Source organism: Protopterus annectens, chromosome 1.part2 (genome assembly GCF_019279795.1).
Source record: "Protopterus annectens isolate FY-2018-M chromosome 1.part2, PAN1.0, whole genome shotgun sequence".
NCBI classification, from domain to species: Eukaryota; Metazoa; Chordata; order Ceratodontiformes; family Protopteridae; genus Protopterus; species Protopterus annectens.
Genome location: NC_056727.1, coordinates 396,258,706 through 396,279,840, shown reverse-complemented (window position 1 = coordinate 396,279,840; position 21,135 = coordinate 396,258,706). Strand labels below are relative to the sequence as shown.

Below are 21,135 nucleotides of genomic sequence, written 5' to 3'. Positions count from 1 at the left end.
TAACATTGTTTCTGGCTTGAACACAGGTATACCTTGAATTTCAACTTTCATCAGATTTGCAGTTGCTAATGACACGTTCTAAGCCATAAAAAAGGTACGGATAAGAGGCCAGCTGCTCTGGGCAAAAGAGTTTAGGAAACACAATCATAAGAATCCTGATCATTCACTGAAGGCAGTAGAGCAGATGTAGGAGTCATTTAATCAGCCATGATCTTACAGTTGCTTAAATGACAGTCTCTGTAAAGAACTGCTACAAGGAGCTACTGCAGCTCTTATAGGTTCACAGATATTCACTAGACTATCGCTCTGTGAGGATCTTAAGAAGCCTAGTCTTATATTCCCATTACAAATAATCCAGAAATAAACCGAACAAGGATGTATTTGGGCATTTACATGTTTCCCCTATCCATGAGGGCCGGAAGTGCTAAACTAAGAGTGAATTTCTTGTTACCCATCCATTCATCCATATTACATTTTAATAGCGTAACAGAAAGACATTGTTTGTGTGGAGTGGAAGACAATTGCATAGATGTGGAATTCTTAGTGATAAAAAACAAAATAAAAAAAAACAATCCTTCCAAGATATTTTATTTATTTTGCAAAAATAGACTGAGATCCCTTGAGCAGGTTTTTATGATAGCAATGGACCAGCAAATGCATAATAGGTCTGAAAGAAAGGAATTTTTATTAAGTTTTAACAGTAAGCGTTTCAGAAGTAGTGCAAAAAACAGTAATTATTGTATGCTTAATGATTCTTTACTAAAACTGACCATCTTCTGAACGTAGTAAGCCATTACTATTTATCAGGGGCAATCATTTAACCACTGTAATGTCACAAATAATAGATCCTTGCTGATATCCCAAGATTATGACATTACCTTTACTTTTTTACTGCTTCCTGGTTTTAACAGAATCACAAAAACCTGTTATTATAAAAACAGGAACATTGGGTCCTTGCTAATCCTAAAATGACTTTTGTTTTGCAATTTGTATTTGTCCACTATGTTCCATTTTGGGGAAGGGGTACTAAAACTGGACATTGCCCAGTGCACCAACCAGCCTTGCTACAGCTTTGATAAATACACACAGCCAAAGATGTACTGCAGACATAATGATATTTCAAAAATTAATGGAAGCTATTGGCCCAGATTCAGAAAAGTTACCATGAGGTTACACAAGGCATACACCTGCTGCTAAAGTTTTGAATTTAGATACAGCCCTACTGCAGTGCTTTAGCACAAAGACCACATTGTACTGTCTATGTGGTTGAACTATATGCTAATAATTCTGGGGGATAGGCATATACTAATTAGCCATGTGCTGTTCCCTGGAACTGTCTGTCTTAGGGCATTTATACAGCTGAGTGATTCAGAGAATCACTTGGTTGCATAATGTAGCACAACCACTCTTGGCCACTCATGAGAATGAAAATGGCCACAAAGTCATGCTTATCCACTGCAGTAGAGGCAAGTGCTGGAAGTGTTTAGTGGTCAGGTAGTGGTAGGGAGTGTGTGTGCATGTGTATATGAGAGACCGATTTTGTGTGTGTTTGTATGAGACATTGTAGTAGGGGATTAGTGAAGGGTAGGTTAGTTTTGTGTGTGTGTGTGTATGTCTATGTGTGGGTTGGGGTGGTTGTTATATTCCCATACACACCTAGACTAATGAGCAAAGCCTGAAACATAGGGTCTGGGGGACCACTAGCCACCTGGGATAACTCTATAAAGATAGGGTTCAGGCAGAACACTAGCCACCACAGATAAGCTTTATCATTTTGCCTTTATGGCATTTACACATAACATGGGTTGAGGGAAAGCACTAGGATCCAAGGAGATATTTTATATTGTGTGCCTTAACAACACAGACATAATGGGATTAGGGGGTACTACTAGGGATTAGGGGGTACTACTAGTCACTAGGGAGAACTCTTGCTTCTCATGCCTTAGTGGCACTTAAACGTTACATGGGTCAGAGTGAACCGCTAGACACCAGAGAGAACTCTGAAGATATGTCTGTTTGTGTGTGTGTGTGTGTGTGTGTGGGGGGGGGGTTCACTAGACACCAGGGATAAAAATGGTGCAGGAAACCACAAGACACTAGGGATATAAGTACTCCCACAGAGAATATCAGTCACCTACACCACCACTAGATACCAGGGACATACTGTAAAAAAGATAAGACTTTAAAAAATACACTTAAACTATGAAGGGTGGGTAAAAAGGATTTGAACCATGCACCCTTGCCACAAGAATCCTAAGCACTAACCCACTCAGTTAGTGCAGCAGTTTTTTTAACATATAGTGAGGATCTCAGATATTATTCAATCCTTGCAACAGTCTGTGACTTACAAAGGAGATGGACACAGAACATTGGTGGTACCTCTCAATCTCATAATGCAAGAAATCAAAACAAAGCTAAATGTAATAGAGGGAGAAAATCTTGGGCAGATTTTAATTATTACAGCTATTGCACTACCTACACATTTACTAAAGGGTAAGAAGTGTAAAACCCTAATGTCTTTCATTAATGACCAAGTGCAGTTATCTGTGATTTATGAGGGCAGGAAAAAGGAGACAATAGGGATTTTCAGATAACATATTGACAGGTATAGAGTATGTGGTGTGCATGTGTGTGTGCATTTGAATGTGTGTGTATATTGTGTGTTGGAGAGTGAATGAGGGAGGTGTCTGTGCTAAAATGATGCACTGACCGCCACTTTTAACTACCACAGGAAGGTGCTGATCTGCACTTCACGTAGTTAACTGCAAGTCAGAGACATGCAAATTGGCTGATATTGAGACCTTTCCTCACTTTGGCTATTGTGTCTCTGAATAACATACTGCATTGTAGAAATAGGGCCTTTTACTGCAGCCAATAATGCAAGTGGTGGGGTTCTTTCTGAATCCCAGAGAATGTTCAATTAAAAATTAAATACATTATACTGATCATAACTTAATTAGCAACACAACACATAGTGGGGTATAAGGTAGAGTCACCTGATATGGGTAATGCTCTTTTCCAAAGAAATGTTGACAAAAATCAATTACTTTATGGACCTAATAAAGCAACAGCAAATACAAATGTTTGGTACTGACTCTGTTATGCACTTAGAGGTTCACACCTAACCTATACCTTACAAATTTTCCAGCATCGACATTACACTTGTTGACTTGCAGTATGCTTTATACAGTGTACTGCAAGGACAGCTGTTAAACTGTCAAGGCACATCTTGGCTTATTACCAGTCATGGAAGGAGGCATGCTAATTTGTATAATTTCATTCTCATAAGTTTACTGGGTTCCTTTATAAGCCTAGCCAAGCATTCCAAATGTGTCCTGTAAATTTATATGCCGTAGCAGTTATGTTAAGGTATGTAAGCTAGGGCAAGAATTACAGGTTACTTCTGTCCATTAGTGACACAGGTGCTAGACCCATGCTATACAGTAAACATTCAGTCAACCGGCACCCATGGGAATTGGTAGATGCCGGATAACTGTAGTTTCTGGTTGCTTGAGAGTTACTATTAAAAACAGGCCTAATACTGTACCCTATATTATTTGTTTGGTTTTACTTGTTCTCAAGTTGGGGAAAAAGGGAATTTATTCCTATCTTCTTTTTTAAAACTCTAAAACCTTAAAAACGTAAGATATGTTTCTTCAGGTGGAAAACAGAAAGTGCAACACATGAAAATTGCATTGTATTTCTTTGATTTTTTTTTTTTTTGCCGGTTCCTTGAGAATGCTGGTTGCTTGAGTTCCAGAGTTTACTGTATTTCCAATTTCCTATCCACTGGTTCAGATGTCTCTTCATTACGGTTAGGGAAAGGCTCTGCTTCCCATAGACTGAAAGCCTGTTCTAGAGAAAAGTAATTCTGTGAAACACATACCTGTCCCTCCAACTTGTCTTATTTATGCTCAAGTAAAGTTTAAATCCCTAGATTGAGTAATTGTGATGATATTTATTTTGAGGATATACAAAAGGTCCATCAGAGGGGGATTCAATGTTGCTTTGTATGCAAGGTATAGATCAACTCTCAACAGTTTGTTAGAAATGTAGTATAGAGATAGGGCTTTGAAGCGATTTGCATAGGACATGCTGTTTACGCCTGTAGTTTTTGTGAAGAACCTCCAGCTGCTGTCTGTGCTTGTTCAGGTACATACTGAATGGTGCACTGTCCTTAATAATAGGACTGATGAGGACCAAATACAGTTGAATGATGTCTTCCTTGGACCTAGAAGCCATGCCCTTACCTATAAATTGAGCAACATAAACTGATTTTCTTACTACCTTAGACATTTGCTGGTAGAAAGCCAGGTTACTATTGACATATATATCGAAATCCCTGACTACTGGTTCTACTCTTATGAGTGTGTTATCGATAAGGTCATTTCCTAGCTTGGCTGAATTCCCAGATGGTACTATTATGCATTTCTTAACACTGAGTTTTAAGATGTGGCTTTGGGATCAGTCATTTGTTTGTGTTAGCCCTTCCTGTAGGATGCTAGTATCTTGGAGGAATTCTATGACTGCGCCTAGTTTGCAATCATAAGCAAACTTGGACATCGAGAGGCCCTTAGCATTGGCCTTGACTTCTGAGAAGTAGATACTAAAATGGAGCAGACCTAGCACAGAGCCCTGAGGGACTTTGCTAATGTCTGGCCTCTTTGTGGAGGTGGTCTGCCCAATCCTACCTTCCTGGCTCCCATCTGAGAGCCAGCTGACTATCCAGTGTAACACAGGAGTTTATGCCTATATCCATGAGTTTATGTAAAATGCCAGAGTGAGGTAGCAAATCAAATGCCTTCTCCAAGTTAAGGCAGGCAGTATGCACCATTTTGCTGTCATCCATTGTCCTTCTGATCTTCTCAAAGAATTTCACCAGGATGAGTAGGCGTGATTTACCCTTGACAAAACCAAATTGGGTTGGATCCAATGTTGAAGGTTTTCTATGTCATTTTTAATCATTTCCATGATAATTATTTCCATGGCTTTGCATATGAAACTAGTCAGATGTAAGGGTCTTTAGTTCCCAGGATCCATTGATGGCCCACCCTTGTGCAAAGGGACCATTGCAGTTCTCCATTCATGTGATACAAAGCCTATCTGATGGTTAAAGTTAAACAGTGATGCCAGTAGTCCAGATAGGTCATGTTTTAAGCTATTTAGGAGGCACCCTAGGATGTTATCAAGGCCCACTGTTGCAGCGTTTTTGGCATTAGAAAATGCATCTAGGACCTGCTTCTTAGTGATAATTGGGGGGGGGGATGTTTGATGGCATTTCGTAGGGGGCAGTTGGGGGAGAGAAGGAGGTAAAATTAGAGCTGAATTTGTTATCCAGCAGATTTGCATCTAGCTAGTTGCATTTACAATCAGTTCTACACATTGCTGTGTGCTGCCTTTGAGATTTTGGACAAAGCTAAAGAAAGCCTTGTGATTGTTTTTTGCCTGGGAGGCTATCTTTATCTCAAATTTGGTTGTAGTAGACTTAATTTGCCCTTTTAGTTGTTTTTTTTTTTTAGATCAATGAGAGTGTTTTTATTATGCTGGGTACAGTGCTTCCTAATCTTGGCTATGCCTTTTTTTCTTTTGTTGTACAACCTGTTTATGGTTGGTTTGTTTTTTTTTTAGTTAGCTCTGGATTTATTTCTGGTAGGCACAGCTATCTTTGTGCATTTTTTGATATGATTGTCCAGGGTATCAGTGAACAATTCTGCATAGGCAACTGTGTGCTCAGGGTTTGTGGGGGGGGGGGGGGGGGCTTGAAATTTTGACAAGTTATCACTTAGTAGCAAGTAGTTTGCTTTACTTAAATGTCATGGGGTTAGCCAGGGTCACAGAACTAATTTTTATTAGGAAGGAAGGAGCTTTGTGTTTTGATGTTACCAGAGCTAAGAGAGTACAGCATTCTCTCATGTTTGTGAATACCAGGGTGAGTGTGTTTGTACCCCTAGAGGGCATATGGACTATCTGGTCCAAGATGTTTGTGTTAACAAAGTCCAGGTATCTCTTGGCGTATAGGTTTGGGGTCATGTTAGTATCACAGTATATAGTGGGATAGTTGAAGTTGCCATTAAATATGGTATTTGGTTGAATGGTGAGGGCCTTCAGTAAGTCTAAGTATGATTTAGGGTTTACTGGGTCATAAAGGGTGACCTATATCATGGAAGGATATGGTATGGGATTTTTCTTATAGAAATATGGACATGCAGAAGTTCAAGCACATCACCCTGTTTGACTAGTCTTAAGGTGAGTTTGTTGTTGACATAGACTGAGATATGAGATAGACAGTATTTGGTGCTGTCATTTCTAAAGTGGTTTATCCACCCAAAAGTCCAGTAACCATTTCAACAATGGACTTTGGTGTATAAAACTGCTGGCACTCTCACACACAAGTCATACTTGGTGTGATGAAGCACACTGCGTTTTTAGTGTGAAACACACCTGATACTTTGTTAGTACTAAAAAGCATAATAATTTAAACTGTTACAACAATAAATTAATCTTACAAATGTGACTAAAAGAGAAGAATCAATGACAAATCACATACAAATTATCAAAGAGGCTTTTTGAGGTATACAAGGCCAAACTGAGTCTGGTTACACACTTTTAAAATGACAGACTTGTAGGAAGCAACAGTTTAGATTTTTCCAGATATTGTTGAGCTTTATTTAAAGCTACCTTGTTCACAACACTGGCTGAAATTACTTCTGGATTAAAAGCCAGCTTTGCACATCTATATTATGTAGAACTGCACTACATAAAGGATAACATATATTGCATTCCTTTTTGAAAAGATTTTAAAGTTCTCCATGTCATTCAAGCCTGATTTCATGTAGCCATTCTAACTCACCTGCCAGATATATTCAAAAATGTTCAACATTTAAAATGAACTGGTTTAGTTTGCAAATATTGTGGTCAGCTGATCAGCCATGTGATGTATAGACTAACTGTCCTCAGACCAGTAAACTACATGCTACTAAACTGTTCCTGCTTCATTCCAGATTAATCCCAATCCCAGCTTCACCAACAGAGCCTTCTGCACTTTGTGTGTGCATATGCGCTTCCAACCGTACACAGCCCAGCCCAAGTCCTTGGTGATATGCTTCATTTTGGTACCATACAAGCCTTGACTTGACAGGATGGTGTGTCTAGCTGAATAGAACTATCACCCCTTCCAGGATGGGTGAGCTAGCATTAGTAGCCCTCTCCTTTCTTACCCTCCTCATGCAGTGCCTGAGCCGCTACTCACAGTGAGGTCATCTGGGTTGTGTTTAAGTCTTAATCCCCATAAGCCATACAGCCACTCAACTGAAATGAGCAGCCCCTATCCTCAGCCACTGGCTAATTTTGCACAATGTCGTTTTTTGGTGCCTGCATAACCCTTGTCCTATCTCTCATCCATTCCTTGTGAGACTTGTGAAGGTTATTAACACGAGGATAGTAAGCACATGCCTCTGCTAATGACATCTGCATAAAGGTGGAGAGAAGAATGGAAAGAAATGGCACTGCAGTTTCAGGAAACACTGCCACCAGAATGCCACCAGCTATCTTCTTGGTTATGCACAGTGCAAGTTACTTTGCTTGATGTATTATGAATTCCATCACACAGCTTTAGTTCCACAATAAATCACTTTTGGACCATTGCATAATTTAGCCTTTTTACTTCATGCTTTGACACCCAATTTTACTATTTTTTCAGGAACTTATGAATATCAGTCTTTTAACTGCTTCCTGATGAGCCAAAACATTTTGTTAACTTTACCTTAGAATCATGCTAGATAGGATGATTTTTTTTGTCTTACCTTTTTATTATCTTGTTCTAAATCTTCAACAGCCTAAAATAAAGAAAATGAATAGAAAACTAATTAACTTGTATCTATGCCAGTATTTTATGATGCCTATTTGTATACCAAGAAGTTAAATACTTGCTGAAGTTTTTACATGACATTCCATTATACTCATAAACACAGTATGCACTCATATGTGTGTGTGTGTGTGTGTGTGTGTGTGTGTGTGTGTGTGTGTGTGTGTGTGTGTGTGCATATATATATATATATATATATATATATATATATATATATATATGTATACACACACACACACACAGACACACCTTGTTTCTACAGTACATTTATTTAAAAGATACTCTGATTCACACTGCACTTTTGAAACTCACGTGATTCTTCAGTAATGTCTTATTCTGTTAGACATTGTGATGCACTGCCTACCTGCTAACTAAAGGTCAAACCATAATTAGTGTAGTAAAAAAAGGCATTTTACTAGACTGAAAAATCATTTGAGCATTAGAATAGGAAAAATTTAAGGTCTTGTCTAGGGCCAGATCCAGCACTAGGTAACCTTGGCAACTACCTAAGATCCACAACATTAAATTAATAAAAGAAAAGTTTTCCTACTTTGTGCAGTGTCTGCATGCTGCTCCTTTAAGATTTCCTGCTTGGCATGCTTTCAGCCAATGAGAGAGGAGCAAGCACACACACACACACACACACACACACACACACACACACACACACACACACACACACACACACACTCTGAGAGCGCAAAATTAAACTGGCATGAAGCTTTAACTTTCCAGGCAGGCATACCACATACAACTTACAGGAGAACGATTTGTAAGAAACTGGGAATGTAGCATTTTCATACAAATTACAGGCATCGAGATTGTAGTGATTTTCAGAAAAGCTAAGCAGGCATTCTTTTTCTAAGAAAGTAGGTATGCATTATTATTTTAAGAACACAAACTGTAGAATGCATGGATGCTTCCTTCAGTTGCAGGATTATTTGTGTGACACAAATGAAAACGACTTTTGTTGTACAACCTGTTTATGGTTGGTTTGTTTTTTTTTTTTGAGTTAGCTCTGGTTTTATTTCTCTTAGGCACAACTACCTTCATCCATTTATTGATATGATTGTCCAGGGTTTCAGTATTGTCGCGGTGGTGCAGCAGTAGCGTTGCTGCCTCACAGCAAGAGGTTCTCCTGTTCGATTCTCATCTGGAGTGCTTTCTGTGTGAAGTCTACATGTCCTCCCTGTGGTCGAGTGGTGTACAAAAGACGTGTGAATGGGCGTGCCTTCGCTGAAGGTTGGGTATTCGGCTGGCAACTCGGCACCATAAAAATCTGCTGCCAATCATTAGCGGACCGGAGTTACGCTGTAGTGACCCCTAACCAGGAAAAGCTGAAAAGACAAACAACAGCAAAATTGTCCAGGGTTTCAGTGAACAATTCTGCATAGGCAACTGTGTTCTCAGGGTTTGTGGGGGAGGGGTGCTTGAACTTTTGACAGGTTATCACTTAGTAGCAAGAAGTTTGCTTTACTTACATGTCATGGGGTTAGCCAGGGTCACAGAACTGATTTTTATTACAAAGGAAACAGCTTTGTGTTTTGATCTTACCAGTGCTAGGAGAGTACAGTGTTCTCCCATTTTTGTTAATACCAGGGTGAGCATGTTTGTACCCCTAGAGGGCATATGGGCTATCTGGTCCAAGACATTTGTGTTAACAAAGTCCGGGAAACTCTTGGTGTATAAGTCTAGGGTCGTGTAAATATCACAGTACATAGTGGGATAGTTGAAGTTGGCCTTAAATATGCTATTTGGTTGAATGGTGTGGGCCTTCAGTAAGTTCAAGTATGATTTAGGGTTTATTGGATCATAAAGGGTGTCCTATACCATGGGAAGGATATGGTATGGGATTTTTCTTATAGAAATATGGACATGCAGAAGTTCAAGCACATCACCCTGTTTGACTAGTCTTAAGGTGAGTTTGTTGTTGACATAGACTGAAATATGAGATAGACAATATTTGGTACAATCATTTCCAAAGTAGTTTATCCACCCAAAAGTCCAGTACACTGGACATTGGTGGATAAAACTGCTGGCGCACTCACACAAAGTCACACTCGTTGTGGTGAAACACACTGTGTTTTGTTTTTAGTGTTGAACACACCTGATATTTTCTTAGTAATAAAAAGCATAATAATTTAAACTGTTACAACAATAAATTCATCTTACAAGTGTGACTAAAAGAGATGAATCAATGACAAATCACATACAAATTATCAAAGATGCTTTTTGAGGTATACTGGGCCAAACTAAGTCTGCTTACACACTTTTAAAATGACAGACTTGTAGGAAGCAGCAGTTTTACTGTGGAGATTTTATCCAAATATTGTTGGGCTTTATTTAATGACACCAGGTGCATGACACTGGCTGAAATTACTTCTGGATTAAAAGCTGACTTTGCACATCTATATTATGTAGAACTCCACTACATAAAGAATAACATATATTGTACTCCTTTTTGAAAAGATTTTAAAGTTCTCCATGTCATTGAAGCCTGATTTCATGTAGTCATTATAACTCAACTTCCAGCTATATTAAAAAATGTTCAACATTTAAAGTGAGCTGGTTTAGTTTGCAAATATTGTGGCCAGATGATCAGCCATGTGATGTATAGACTCTAACTGTCCTCTGACTGGTAAACTACATGCTACTAAACTGTTCCTGCTTCATTCCAGATTAATCCTAATCCCAGCTTCAACAACAGAGCCTTCTGCACTTTGTGTGTGCATATGTGGTTCCACCCGTACACAGCCCCAGTTATCACCAACAGCCCAAGTCCTTGGTGATATGCTTCATTATGGTGCCATAACAAGCCTTGACTTGACAGAATGGCGTGTGCAGCTGAACAGAACTATCACCCCTTCCAGGATGGGTGAGCTAGCATTAGTAGCCCTCTCCTTTCTTACCCTCCTCACGCAGTGCCTGAGCCGCTACTCACAATGGGGTCATCTGGGTTGTGTATCCCCCTAAGCCATACAGCCACTCTTAACTGAAACGAGCAGCCACTGGCTAATTTTGCACAATGTCGTTTTTTGGTGCCTGCATAACCCTTGTCCTATCTCTCATCCATTCCTTGTGAGACTTGTGAAGGTTATTAACACGAGGATAGTAAGCACATGCCTCTGCTAATGACATCTGCATAAAGGTGCAGAGAAGAATGGAAAGAAATGGCACTGCAGTTTCAGGAAACACTGCCACCAGAATGCCACCAGCTATCTTCTTGGTTATGCACAGTGCAAGTTACTTTGCTTGAAGTATTATGAATTCCATCACACAGCTTTATCTCCACAATAAATCACTTTTGGACCATTGCATAATTTAGCCTTTTTACTTCATGCTTTGACACCCAATTTTACTATTTTTTCAGGAACTTATGAATATCAGTCTTGTAACTGCTTCCTGATGAGCCAAAACATTTTGTTAAGTTTACCTTAGAATCATGCTAGATAGGATGATTTTTTTGTCTTACCTTTTTATTATCTTGTTCTAAATCTTCAACAGCCTAAAATAAAGAAAATAAATAAAGAACTAGTTAACTTGTATTCGTGACAGTATTTTAAGATGCCTATTTGTATAAGAAGAAGTTAAATACTTGCTGAAGTTTTTACACAATGACATTCCATTAAATTCATAAACACAGTATGCACTCGTGTTTGTGTGTGTGTGTGTATTATTCTAGTCTTGTTTTGTTTGGAATGCACATACTACACATTTTCGTAGTACACATACACATGTGCACACACACACACACACACACACACACACACACACACACACACACACACACACACACACACATCTTTTTTCTGGAGTACATTTATTTGAAAGATACTCTGATTCACAGTGCACTTCTGAAACTCACATGATTCTTCCGTAATGTCTTGTTGTGTTAGACATTGTGATGCACTGCCTACCTGCTAACTAAAGTTGTTGTTGTTGTATCTTTCGGCTTTTCCCGGTTAGGGGTCACCACAGCGGAACTCCGGTCCGTTAATGATTGACAGTAGATTTTTACATACCGAGTTGCCGGCCCTGACGTACAACCTTCAACGAAGGTACGCCCATTCACGCATATCTCCACACAAGAAGCTTTTGCTGAGAAATGAACATGACAACATCTTACTGTGAGGCGACAACGCTACCGCAGCACCACCACCGCAGTCTACCTGCTAACTAAAGGCCATACCATAATCAGTGTAGTAATAAACAGCATTTCACTAGACTGAAGAATCATTTGAGCATTAGAATAGGAAAAATTTAAGGTCTTGTCTAGGGCCAGATCCAGCACTAGGCAACCTCGGCAGCTACCTAAGATCCACAACATTAAATTAAAAAAAGAAGTTTTCCTACTTTGTGCAGTGTCTGCATGTTGCTCCTTTAAGATTTCCTTCTTGGCATGCTTTCAGCCAATGAGAGAAGAGCAAGCACACACAGGCACATGCACACACACACACACACACACACACACACACACACACACACACACACACACACACACACACACACACACACACACACACATGCACTGAGCACAAAATTAAACTGGCATGAAGCTTTAATTTTCCAGGCAGGCATACCAGGTACGACTTAAAGGAGAATGATTTGTAAGAAACTGTGAATGTAGTGTTTTCATACAAGCTACAGGCATCGAGATTGTAGTGATTTTCAGACAAGCTAAGCAGGCATTCTTTTTCCAAGAAAGCAGGTATGCATTATTATTTTAAGAACACAAGCTATGGAATGCATGGATGCTTCTTTCATTTGCAGGATTATTTTTGTGACACAAATGAAAACGACTTTTGTTGTACAACCTGTTTATGGTTGTTTTTTTTTTTTTTTTGAGTTAGCTCTGGTTTTATTTCTGGTAGGCACAGCTATCTCCGTGCATTTATTGATATGATTGTCCAGGGTTTCAATGAAACATTCTGCAGAGGCAACTGTGTTCTCAGGATTTGTGGGGGGAGGGGTGCTTGAACTTTTGACAGGTTATCACTTAGTAGCAAGAAGTTTGCTTTACTTAAATGTCATGGGTTTTGCAGGGTCACAGAACTGATTTTTATTAGGAAGGAAGCAGCTTTGTGTTTTGATCTTGCCAGTGCTAGGAGAGTTCAGTGTTCTCCCATTTTTGTGAATACCAGGGTGAGCATGTTTGTAACCCTAGATGGCATATGGACTATCTGGTCCAAGATGTTTGTGTTAACAAAGTCCAGAAATCACTTGGTGTATACGTTTGGGGTCATGTAACTATCACAGTATATAGTGGGATAGTTAAAGTTATCCTTAAATATGGTATTCGGTTGAATGGTGAGGGCCTTCAGTAAGTCCAAGTATGATTTAGGGTTTATTGGGTCATAAAAGGTGTCCTATACCATGGAAGGATATGGTATGGGATTTTTCTTATAGAAATATGGACATGCAGAAGTTCAAGCACATCACCCTGTTTGACTAGTCTTAAGGTGAGTTTGCTGTTGACATAGACTGAGATATGAGATAGACAATATTTGGTACAGTCATTTCCAAAGTTGTTTATCCACCCAAAAGTCCAGTACACTGGCATTTGGTGGATACAACTGCTGGCGCACTCACACAAAGTCACACTCGTTGTGGTGAAACACACCGTGTTTTGTTTTTAGTGTCAAACACACTTGATACTTTCTTAGTAATAAAAAGCATAATAATTTAAACTGCTACAACAATAAATGTTAAGTTGTCTATCTCGCCTTCATTCTTGCTGGTTGGTTTCGGAGCCGATCCTTGGCCATCTTCAAAAGCTCGAGAGCTGCTTACTGGCTCGAGGCCCCCCTATATCCCATGATGCCTGGCGCTAGATACCCATATCTCATTTGCCGCTTCTGCTGCGAGGTTGCTTTTGCTGGCTCAGGTCATATTTTTTTATTTTATGGTTAGGTTCATAGGTTCATACTAGGCTATCTGCCCTAGGGCATTTACAAGCCTAGCTAGAGTGTGTTTGGCTTTCGCCACCCATTTTAAAATGAATTTTGCTATGCCCTTTTTCGAGGTTAGTATATTGTGCATCTGTCTAACAGTGACACAGAAGTGATACCCGGAGTAAATCTACAATCTCCCATCCACTCATCAAGATTCCTCTTGAAGAGAGTCAATGAGGGACTCTGCCTAACCTGGACTGGGATTTTATTCCAGAGTGAAGGGAGCCTCTGGGTTATGAATCTGTCCCTCCAGCATGCCCTATTTATTTCAGTGCTGAGGTTCAAGTCTCTCAAGCACGTAGCTCTATGGGATTTGGATTTTCTGAGGTGCAGCATGTCCATTAATTCCAGGTTGGACATGGCTTTATACGTCAGACACAGATCGCCTCAGAGCAGGAGGTATGCCACTGAATAGAGCTGGAGTTTCTTTAACCGGGCAGCATATGGCATCTGTTTGAGCCCTTTGATCCTCTTGGTGAGGTACTTTTGGGGTCTTTCCAGTTGCTGCAGGTGTCTGGTAAGGTACATTCCAAAAGGGGCATTGTACTCAATTATGGGCCTGATGAGGGATGAGTAAAGAGGCACGATGACCTCCCCTGATCTAGATGTGAATCCTTTCATGATTAGGTGGGCTATATAAAATGATTTTCTAACCACTTTGGCCACGTGGTTGTCGAATGAGAGATTGCTATCAACTTGGGTCCCCAGGTCCCTAATTACTTCTTCCGTACTTAATGGATTACCATCTATGTGGTAATTTGTGGGCACTTTGTTTTTGCTGAAGGGGATGACTAAACACTTTTTAGCATTTAGCTTGAGGCCATGGCTCTGGCACCAGTTGTCTGTTTCTATGAGGCCCTTTTGTAGGATGCTTGTGTCGGCTGGAGAGTCGATTATGGCGCCCAGTTTGCAGTCATCTGCGAACTTGGTCAGCCACAGTCCTTCCGTGTTGGCCTGTACCTCCGAGAAATATATACCAAACAAGAGAGGTCCCAGGACTGAGCCTTGTGGGATGCCACTTGTAACTGGTTTGGAGTCTGACATGGCTCCAGCAATTCTAACCATGTGGGGTATTGTATCGAAGGCTTTTGTGAGGTCCAGGTAGGTTGTGTGGACCACCTTCCCCTCATCAATGGCCTTGGTGACTGTTTCAAAGAAATCGACCAGGTTTAAGAGGCAGGATCTGCCCTTAACAAAGCCGAACTGGGAAGGATCCAGTGTCTGTAGGTCCCCAATATCTTTATTTATGAGTTCATGATGATCCTTTCCATAGCTTTGCAAACCAAGCTAGTCAGGCTTATGGGGTGATAGTTTCCAGGATCCGTTGAGGCACCACCTTTGTGGAGAGGGACCACTGTTGCTGTACGCCACTCTTTGGGTACATATCCTGTAGTAAGGCTGAGATTGAACAGTAGTTTTATGTTTGGGTTTAGTTCTTCTTGGAGTTCATGTAGGATGCAGCCCGGGACACTGTCTGGTCCCACTGATGCTGTGTTTTTTGCTTTGGAGAGGGCGGCTCTTACCTGAGCATCTGAGATGTCAGCGGGGCAGCACTCTGCTGGGATAGATATTTGCCTTCATGGTGGGGAAGGGGGGAGAAGTTTGCACTGAACCTGTCAGCTAGGATGTTGGCAATGTCTGTGGGTTCGGTGTATTTTTTTGTCATTTTGGACTAATTGTGAGCATATCTGGGAATTCCCACCCAGGTTTCTAACATAACTAAAGAAAGCCTTGTGATTATCCTTAGTGTCCTGTGCAAATTTTCTCTCGAAGCTGGCCTTAGACGATTTTATGAGTGCCCGTAGTTTTTTGCTAATACTGATCAGAGATGCCTTCCCTTTTTGGGATTTTGCTCTATCATGTAGTAGCTTCCTCCTTCTATTGTATAGTTTGTTTATGGCTGGGGTCCACCAGACAGTACGCCTGCCTTTGGAGGACTGAGTCTTGGTTTTGTTTGGGATTGCATGATCCATGCATTCCTGAAGGTGTTCATACAATGCGTTTATAAAGGATTCTGCGGTCTGGGCCGTATTTTCCACAGGTCCGAGGGCTTTGAAGGATTCCACCTCGGTTTTGAGGAGTGTGAAATTTGCTTTAGAGAAGTTTTTCACTGTGGTTTTCTGGGCAGGGGGTGGGGTCGGGATGTGAATATCTAGTAAGATTAGTTTATGGTCTGATCTTACCAGTGAGGGATACACTTCTGGTCTGGAGCATAGAGTCCCCATGTTGGTGATGATCAGGTCCAGTATGTTTTCCCCTCTTGTGGGAGTGGTAACAAGCTGTTCCATAGCATTTGAGTTTATAAATTCTAGGAACCTTTGGGCTAGGGTGTTGGAGCTAAAGTAATGCTTCCAGTCTATGTTTGGGCAGTTGAAGTCACCCAATATAATGGTGTTTGGAGAGACCTTCATATTTTCCAGTGTTCTCAGTAAAGTCGAGTGGGGTTCCTGGATTTGGGAGGGTGGTCTGTAGCAGGCTATAAACTGGAAGGCAGTTTTACCCACTGTTAGTTGCACATGGATAGTCTCTGATGCTTCCTGCTGTGCCACCAACCTGGAGGTGTGGGTATCTTTGACAAATATTGATACTCCCCCTCCTTTTGTGGTTCGGTCCAAGTTTTGGGGCCGAAAAACATGGTATGAGGTATAACCTGGTAGTGCTGGGGTGCTCTCGATAGCCTTGAACTAGGTTTCTGTTACTGCACATATATCGATGTTCTCCATGCTAAGGAGAGTTTCGAGTGCGTGCATCTTGAGGTTTAGACTTCTGGCATTGAGTAGCATTACTCTTAGTTTCTTATCCCTTGTGATACCTATGGAGGTGGGTTTGTCTTTTGAGCCTAGCCTAAAAAAGGCACTATGGGGGTGGCAAGAGCCTTTGCCAATATCCGAAAGCCCAGGGGTGACAGGTGCAAGCCGTCCCTAGCGAAGCATCGTGGCTTGTCGAGCATCAGGATGACAGGCATTGGATCCCCTTTGAATGACACCAATACTTAAGCCAATTGTTGAAATTGATCATCTTCATATTGTGGCATCATTCTTGGTGAGGGTAAGATGCTACTCAAGGTCAGGGTCATACTGGCCTGGGCCACATGCTCAGAGAGCTCCTCTATGTCTCTTTTCATGTAGTCCAGGGAGGTACGTCTCAGGTCATTCACACCAGCATGGACAATGATGGAGTCATATTTGTACTTGCCTTGGAGTGACCTGAGTGCTTGTGTTATATGGCAGATCCTAGCACCCGACAGGCAGCTCACAGTGACCTTCTCCTTGTTCAGCCTGGTGAGCGGGACGTCGATGATAGAGTCACCTATTACAAGTGTATCAGGTGTGTTGTTTAGCCTTAGGGGCTGTGATTGTTCGGCACACTGGCTTTGTGAGCTATGTGTTGCACGTGGTTTGTTTTCGGGTAGTGGTTGCTTGGGTGTCTGCTTTGGAGGTCTCTGTTGCTTAGGCAGATTTTTATTTAGAGCCTCCGAGTATGTTTTTGTGTGTTTATGTGTTTGGTTTGCTGTCGTGGTAGGTGTATGTGAGACTGGAATTGTAGTGAGTGTGGTTTCCTTCTCCTCCTGACTGGTTACGCCAGTACTGAGTTGAGAGAGCTTAGCCTCCAGTTTGGCTATATGGTTGCATCTCTCACATGTGTTGGAATTTGTTGGGAGGAGGAGAGGGTTGTCTGTGTACATGAGGCAGTTGTAACATTGCCTCAAGATTCCCAGATTCACCAGCTGGACCAGAGAGGAGATTGACAACTGACCTTTGGACATGCTAGAATAGTATTGGGAATTCCTTTATAATTGAAAAAAGGGCCAATGGGGAACAAGGTACTCAAAGGGAGTTTGTGAGGGTGTAGTGCTTTTAATTTTTTAGTGCTGACTTATATAATTGCTTTAGTGAGCAAGTGCCAGGCTTTAGAGTAGGAATAGGGTGTTTATTATGAGAACTAGATCAGTTCTAAGGGAAAAAGTGAAGAGCAGACTTTGTGGAGCCGAGAATGGTTTAAACCCAGTTAAGCAGCGTTGCCCAATGCTGCACTATGCGCAAAATCGCGCAAAGCTGCGTTAAAGCGGGTTTTATACAGGGGGACTTGAAAGAGCTAGAAATTGGCCCAAAACGGCCAATAGACTGCCAGATTCTTGTGCTGGGTAGATAGGCTGCTCTAAGCTCCCCACTGCCACTGGTGAACAAAGAAGCCTCCCTTTATCCAAGAAAGGAAATGGGCAACACAGGAACTTTCCAAAAGTCCAGAATACAGCAAAGCCTTTATTTGGACTACTCTAGGTCAGGGAAGACGGGAAACAAGGATAATTTTTTTTCTTTTTTTGCAAAAAACAGCAGGAAAATGCAATAAATATGTAACACAGGCTAGCGCACTTGAGTGTGTAGCCTCAACAGGTAAATGCAACAAACAGGGCAAACTTTAAAAGTGCAGGTGCAAAAACAACTTTAAACAGTTTAAAACAGTTCAAGAAGCAGAAATACTTGCAGTTTAGCTAGATCGGACAGTCGCCCAGGTAGTAGCAGCAAAAAAAACACTTTTATCAGGTTAGCAGTCGCTCTTTTAGCCTCTCTGCTGCTAGCACCACTCTGCAGGACCACGAGGAGCTTGGCTGAGTAGTAACAAGCGCAAAAACCATGCCAAAGCGGGTTTTATACAGGGAGACTTGAAAGAGCTAGAAATTGGCCCAAAACGGCCAATAGACTACCAGATTCTTGTGCTGGGAACACTCCTCCAGGGATAGATAGGCTGCTTTAAGCTCCCCACTGCCACTGGTGAACAAAGAAGCCTCCCTTTATCCAGGAAAGGAAATGGGCAACACAGGAACTTTCCAAAAGTCTAGAATACAGCAAAGCCTGTATTTGGACTACTCTAGGTCAGGAAAGATGGGAAACAAGGATATATTTTTTTCTTTTTTGCAGCAAACAGCAGGAAAATGCAATAAATATGTAACACAGGCTAGCGCACTTGAGTGTGTAGCCTCAACAGGTAAATGCAACAAACAGGACAAACTTTAAATTACAAGCGCAAAAGCACGCTAAAGATGGCTTTAAAGCAGGGGGTTAGAAAGAGATAGGAAATGGCCCAAAACGGCCAATAAGCTATAAGTTACTGGGCTGGAACCACTCCTCCAGGGACAGATAGGCTGCTCAGAGCTCCCCACTATCACTGGTGAACAAAGAAGCTTCCTCCTATCCAAATAAGGATATGGGCAACACAGGAACTAGGACACAGCCCAGAGATCAGCAATACCTTAAGACTGGACTATTCTAGTTCAGTAAAGGTGGGAAACAAGGATTTTTTTTTTTTTTTAAGTAGCAGAAATTAGGTACAGAAACACAGTAAATGCTTTAATTCGGCTAGTGCACTTGAGTGTGTAGCCTACCAGTTGCCTGTATCACTCTGCAGGACACCACGAGGAGCTGTGCGGAGTTGTATACAATAACAAACTTTTTAAATCACAGATTTGCTAAGAAAAAAAAACTGGCGTTTTAGGCAGAATTAGTTAAGACAGCAAGAAAAGCAGAAAACTGATACTTAATCACTCCAAAGTCACTCTTTTGTCTCTCTGCTGCTGTAGACTCTGCAGGACACCTGGAAGGCACTTGCTGAGTGGAATACAAGCATAAAAACTGTGCAAATGAGGTTTTTATAGCAGGGAAGTGAAAGAGATAGAAATTATCCCAAAATGGCCAATAAACTACTAACTTCTGGGCTGAAACCACTCCTCCAGGGACAGATAGGCTGCACAAAGCTCCCCTCTCTCACAGGTGAACAGAAAAATTTCCTTCTATCCAAGTAAGGTAATGGCAATACAGAAACTTGTAACACAGCCCTGGATTCAGAAATAACCTGAAAACTGGACTATACTAGTTCAGAAAGGTGGGAAACAAGTATATCATTTTTTTCAGTAAATAGAGCAGATACAATCAAAATTAGCCCAAAAAGGCCAATAAACTACCAACTTCTGGGCTGAAACCACTCCTCCAGGGACAGATAGCCTGCTCAAAGCTCCCCTCTCTCACAGGTGAACAGAGAAACGTCCTTCTATCCAAGTAAGGTATGGCAACACAGAAACTTGTAACACAACCCTGGATTCAGCAATAACATGAAAACTGGACTATACTAGTTCAGAAAGGCGAGAAAGTGTATATATATATATATATATATATATATATAAATATTTTTTCCCCAGAAAATAGAGCATATACAATCAAAACAACACTTTACCCAATTGACCAGTTAAAAAGCTTAAAACTGAGCTCTGTTCCAGCAGTCTTTAATCAGACAAGTTCTAACTGCACAGTCCTGCCACTAGGGTACAGAGAAACCTTCTTCAAAAAAGACGGCCTGGGTCAGTGCACAATTCATACAAACAAAGCTAGATCCAGCTGGCCTGAATCTAGTCTATGCTACAGCAAACAAGGCGTACCGATTTCAGAAAGAAACAGTTCAAATAAGCATGCGTAATAAGCCAGAAATTCCCAGCTCAGAAGGGCAGAATCTAGCCTCTCCTCCCACAAGAGTGCAGACCACAAACCTTCTTAATGTAAAATAACTGGCCTGAAGCCCAAGTCCTTAACCTAGAACTAATACACTTTTAGAATAACAGACACTGAGCCTTCAATCAGCAGTTCCCAACTTAGAAGGATGTACGCTACCTGTCCTGCCACAACAGTGCAGACCACAAACCTTCCCAATGTAAAACAACTGGTTTGAAGCCGAAGTGCTTAAACCAAGGGCCTTAGAATAACAGTTACAATTTAATCAAGCTATTAACAAGCAGTAATAAAGGCAGCAGAATAAATTTAATTGAGTACTTTTAAAAGAGGCAAAAGCAAAATAAGGTAAGAAAGTAGGAAGAAACACAAATACAGTAAGGCAGTTAAAGTGCAAAAAAAAATTTTTTTTTTTGGGATGGAGGAAACAGAGCAGATTAAGACACTATAGGGGAATGCCCTTCCCAAGTGCTCTCTCTGTACACTGCAGAGGAGATAGGATTAGTAAGAGTATCCAAAATCAAAATATGATCTCACTGTACCCAGCTGAGTGAGCGAATGAGATGGGTCCAGGAGGAGTGTGCAAAAAGAGATTTACAGCAGGGGTGGGCAATTCCAAAGCCACCAGAGACACACACAATATTTACGCACTCAAATCTTAAATAAGTGCAGAAAATATACTTAAATCAGCTTATGTCCAGTTGATATATGCAGACAAGTCTCAGTAGCCAGCAACTCGATTTAAAATGATTACTAGAAATGTAACCAACACAGATTTTAATGTTAGCACAAACCCCCAAGCTAATTAACACTAACAAAGGAA

General features: G+C 41.0%; 1 protein-coding gene across 1 annotated transcript in view; it reads right to left on the bottom strand.

Moving 5' to 3' along the window:
• The window catches only part of PLCB4 (phospholipase C beta 4), a 1,792,792-nt gene that overhangs the window by 788,861 nt on the left and 982,796 nt on the right, over positions 1–21,135 (bottom strand). The window contains exons 21-22 of the mRNA XM_044056592.1: positions 11,337–11,369; positions 7,803–7,835 (exon numbers count right to left, since the gene is read on the bottom strand). Coding sequence (XP_043912527.1) covers positions 7,803–7,835; positions 11,337–11,369 — 66 coding nt within the window. The remainder of the gene's footprint in view (positions 1–7,802; positions 7,836–11,336; positions 11,370–21,135) is intronic.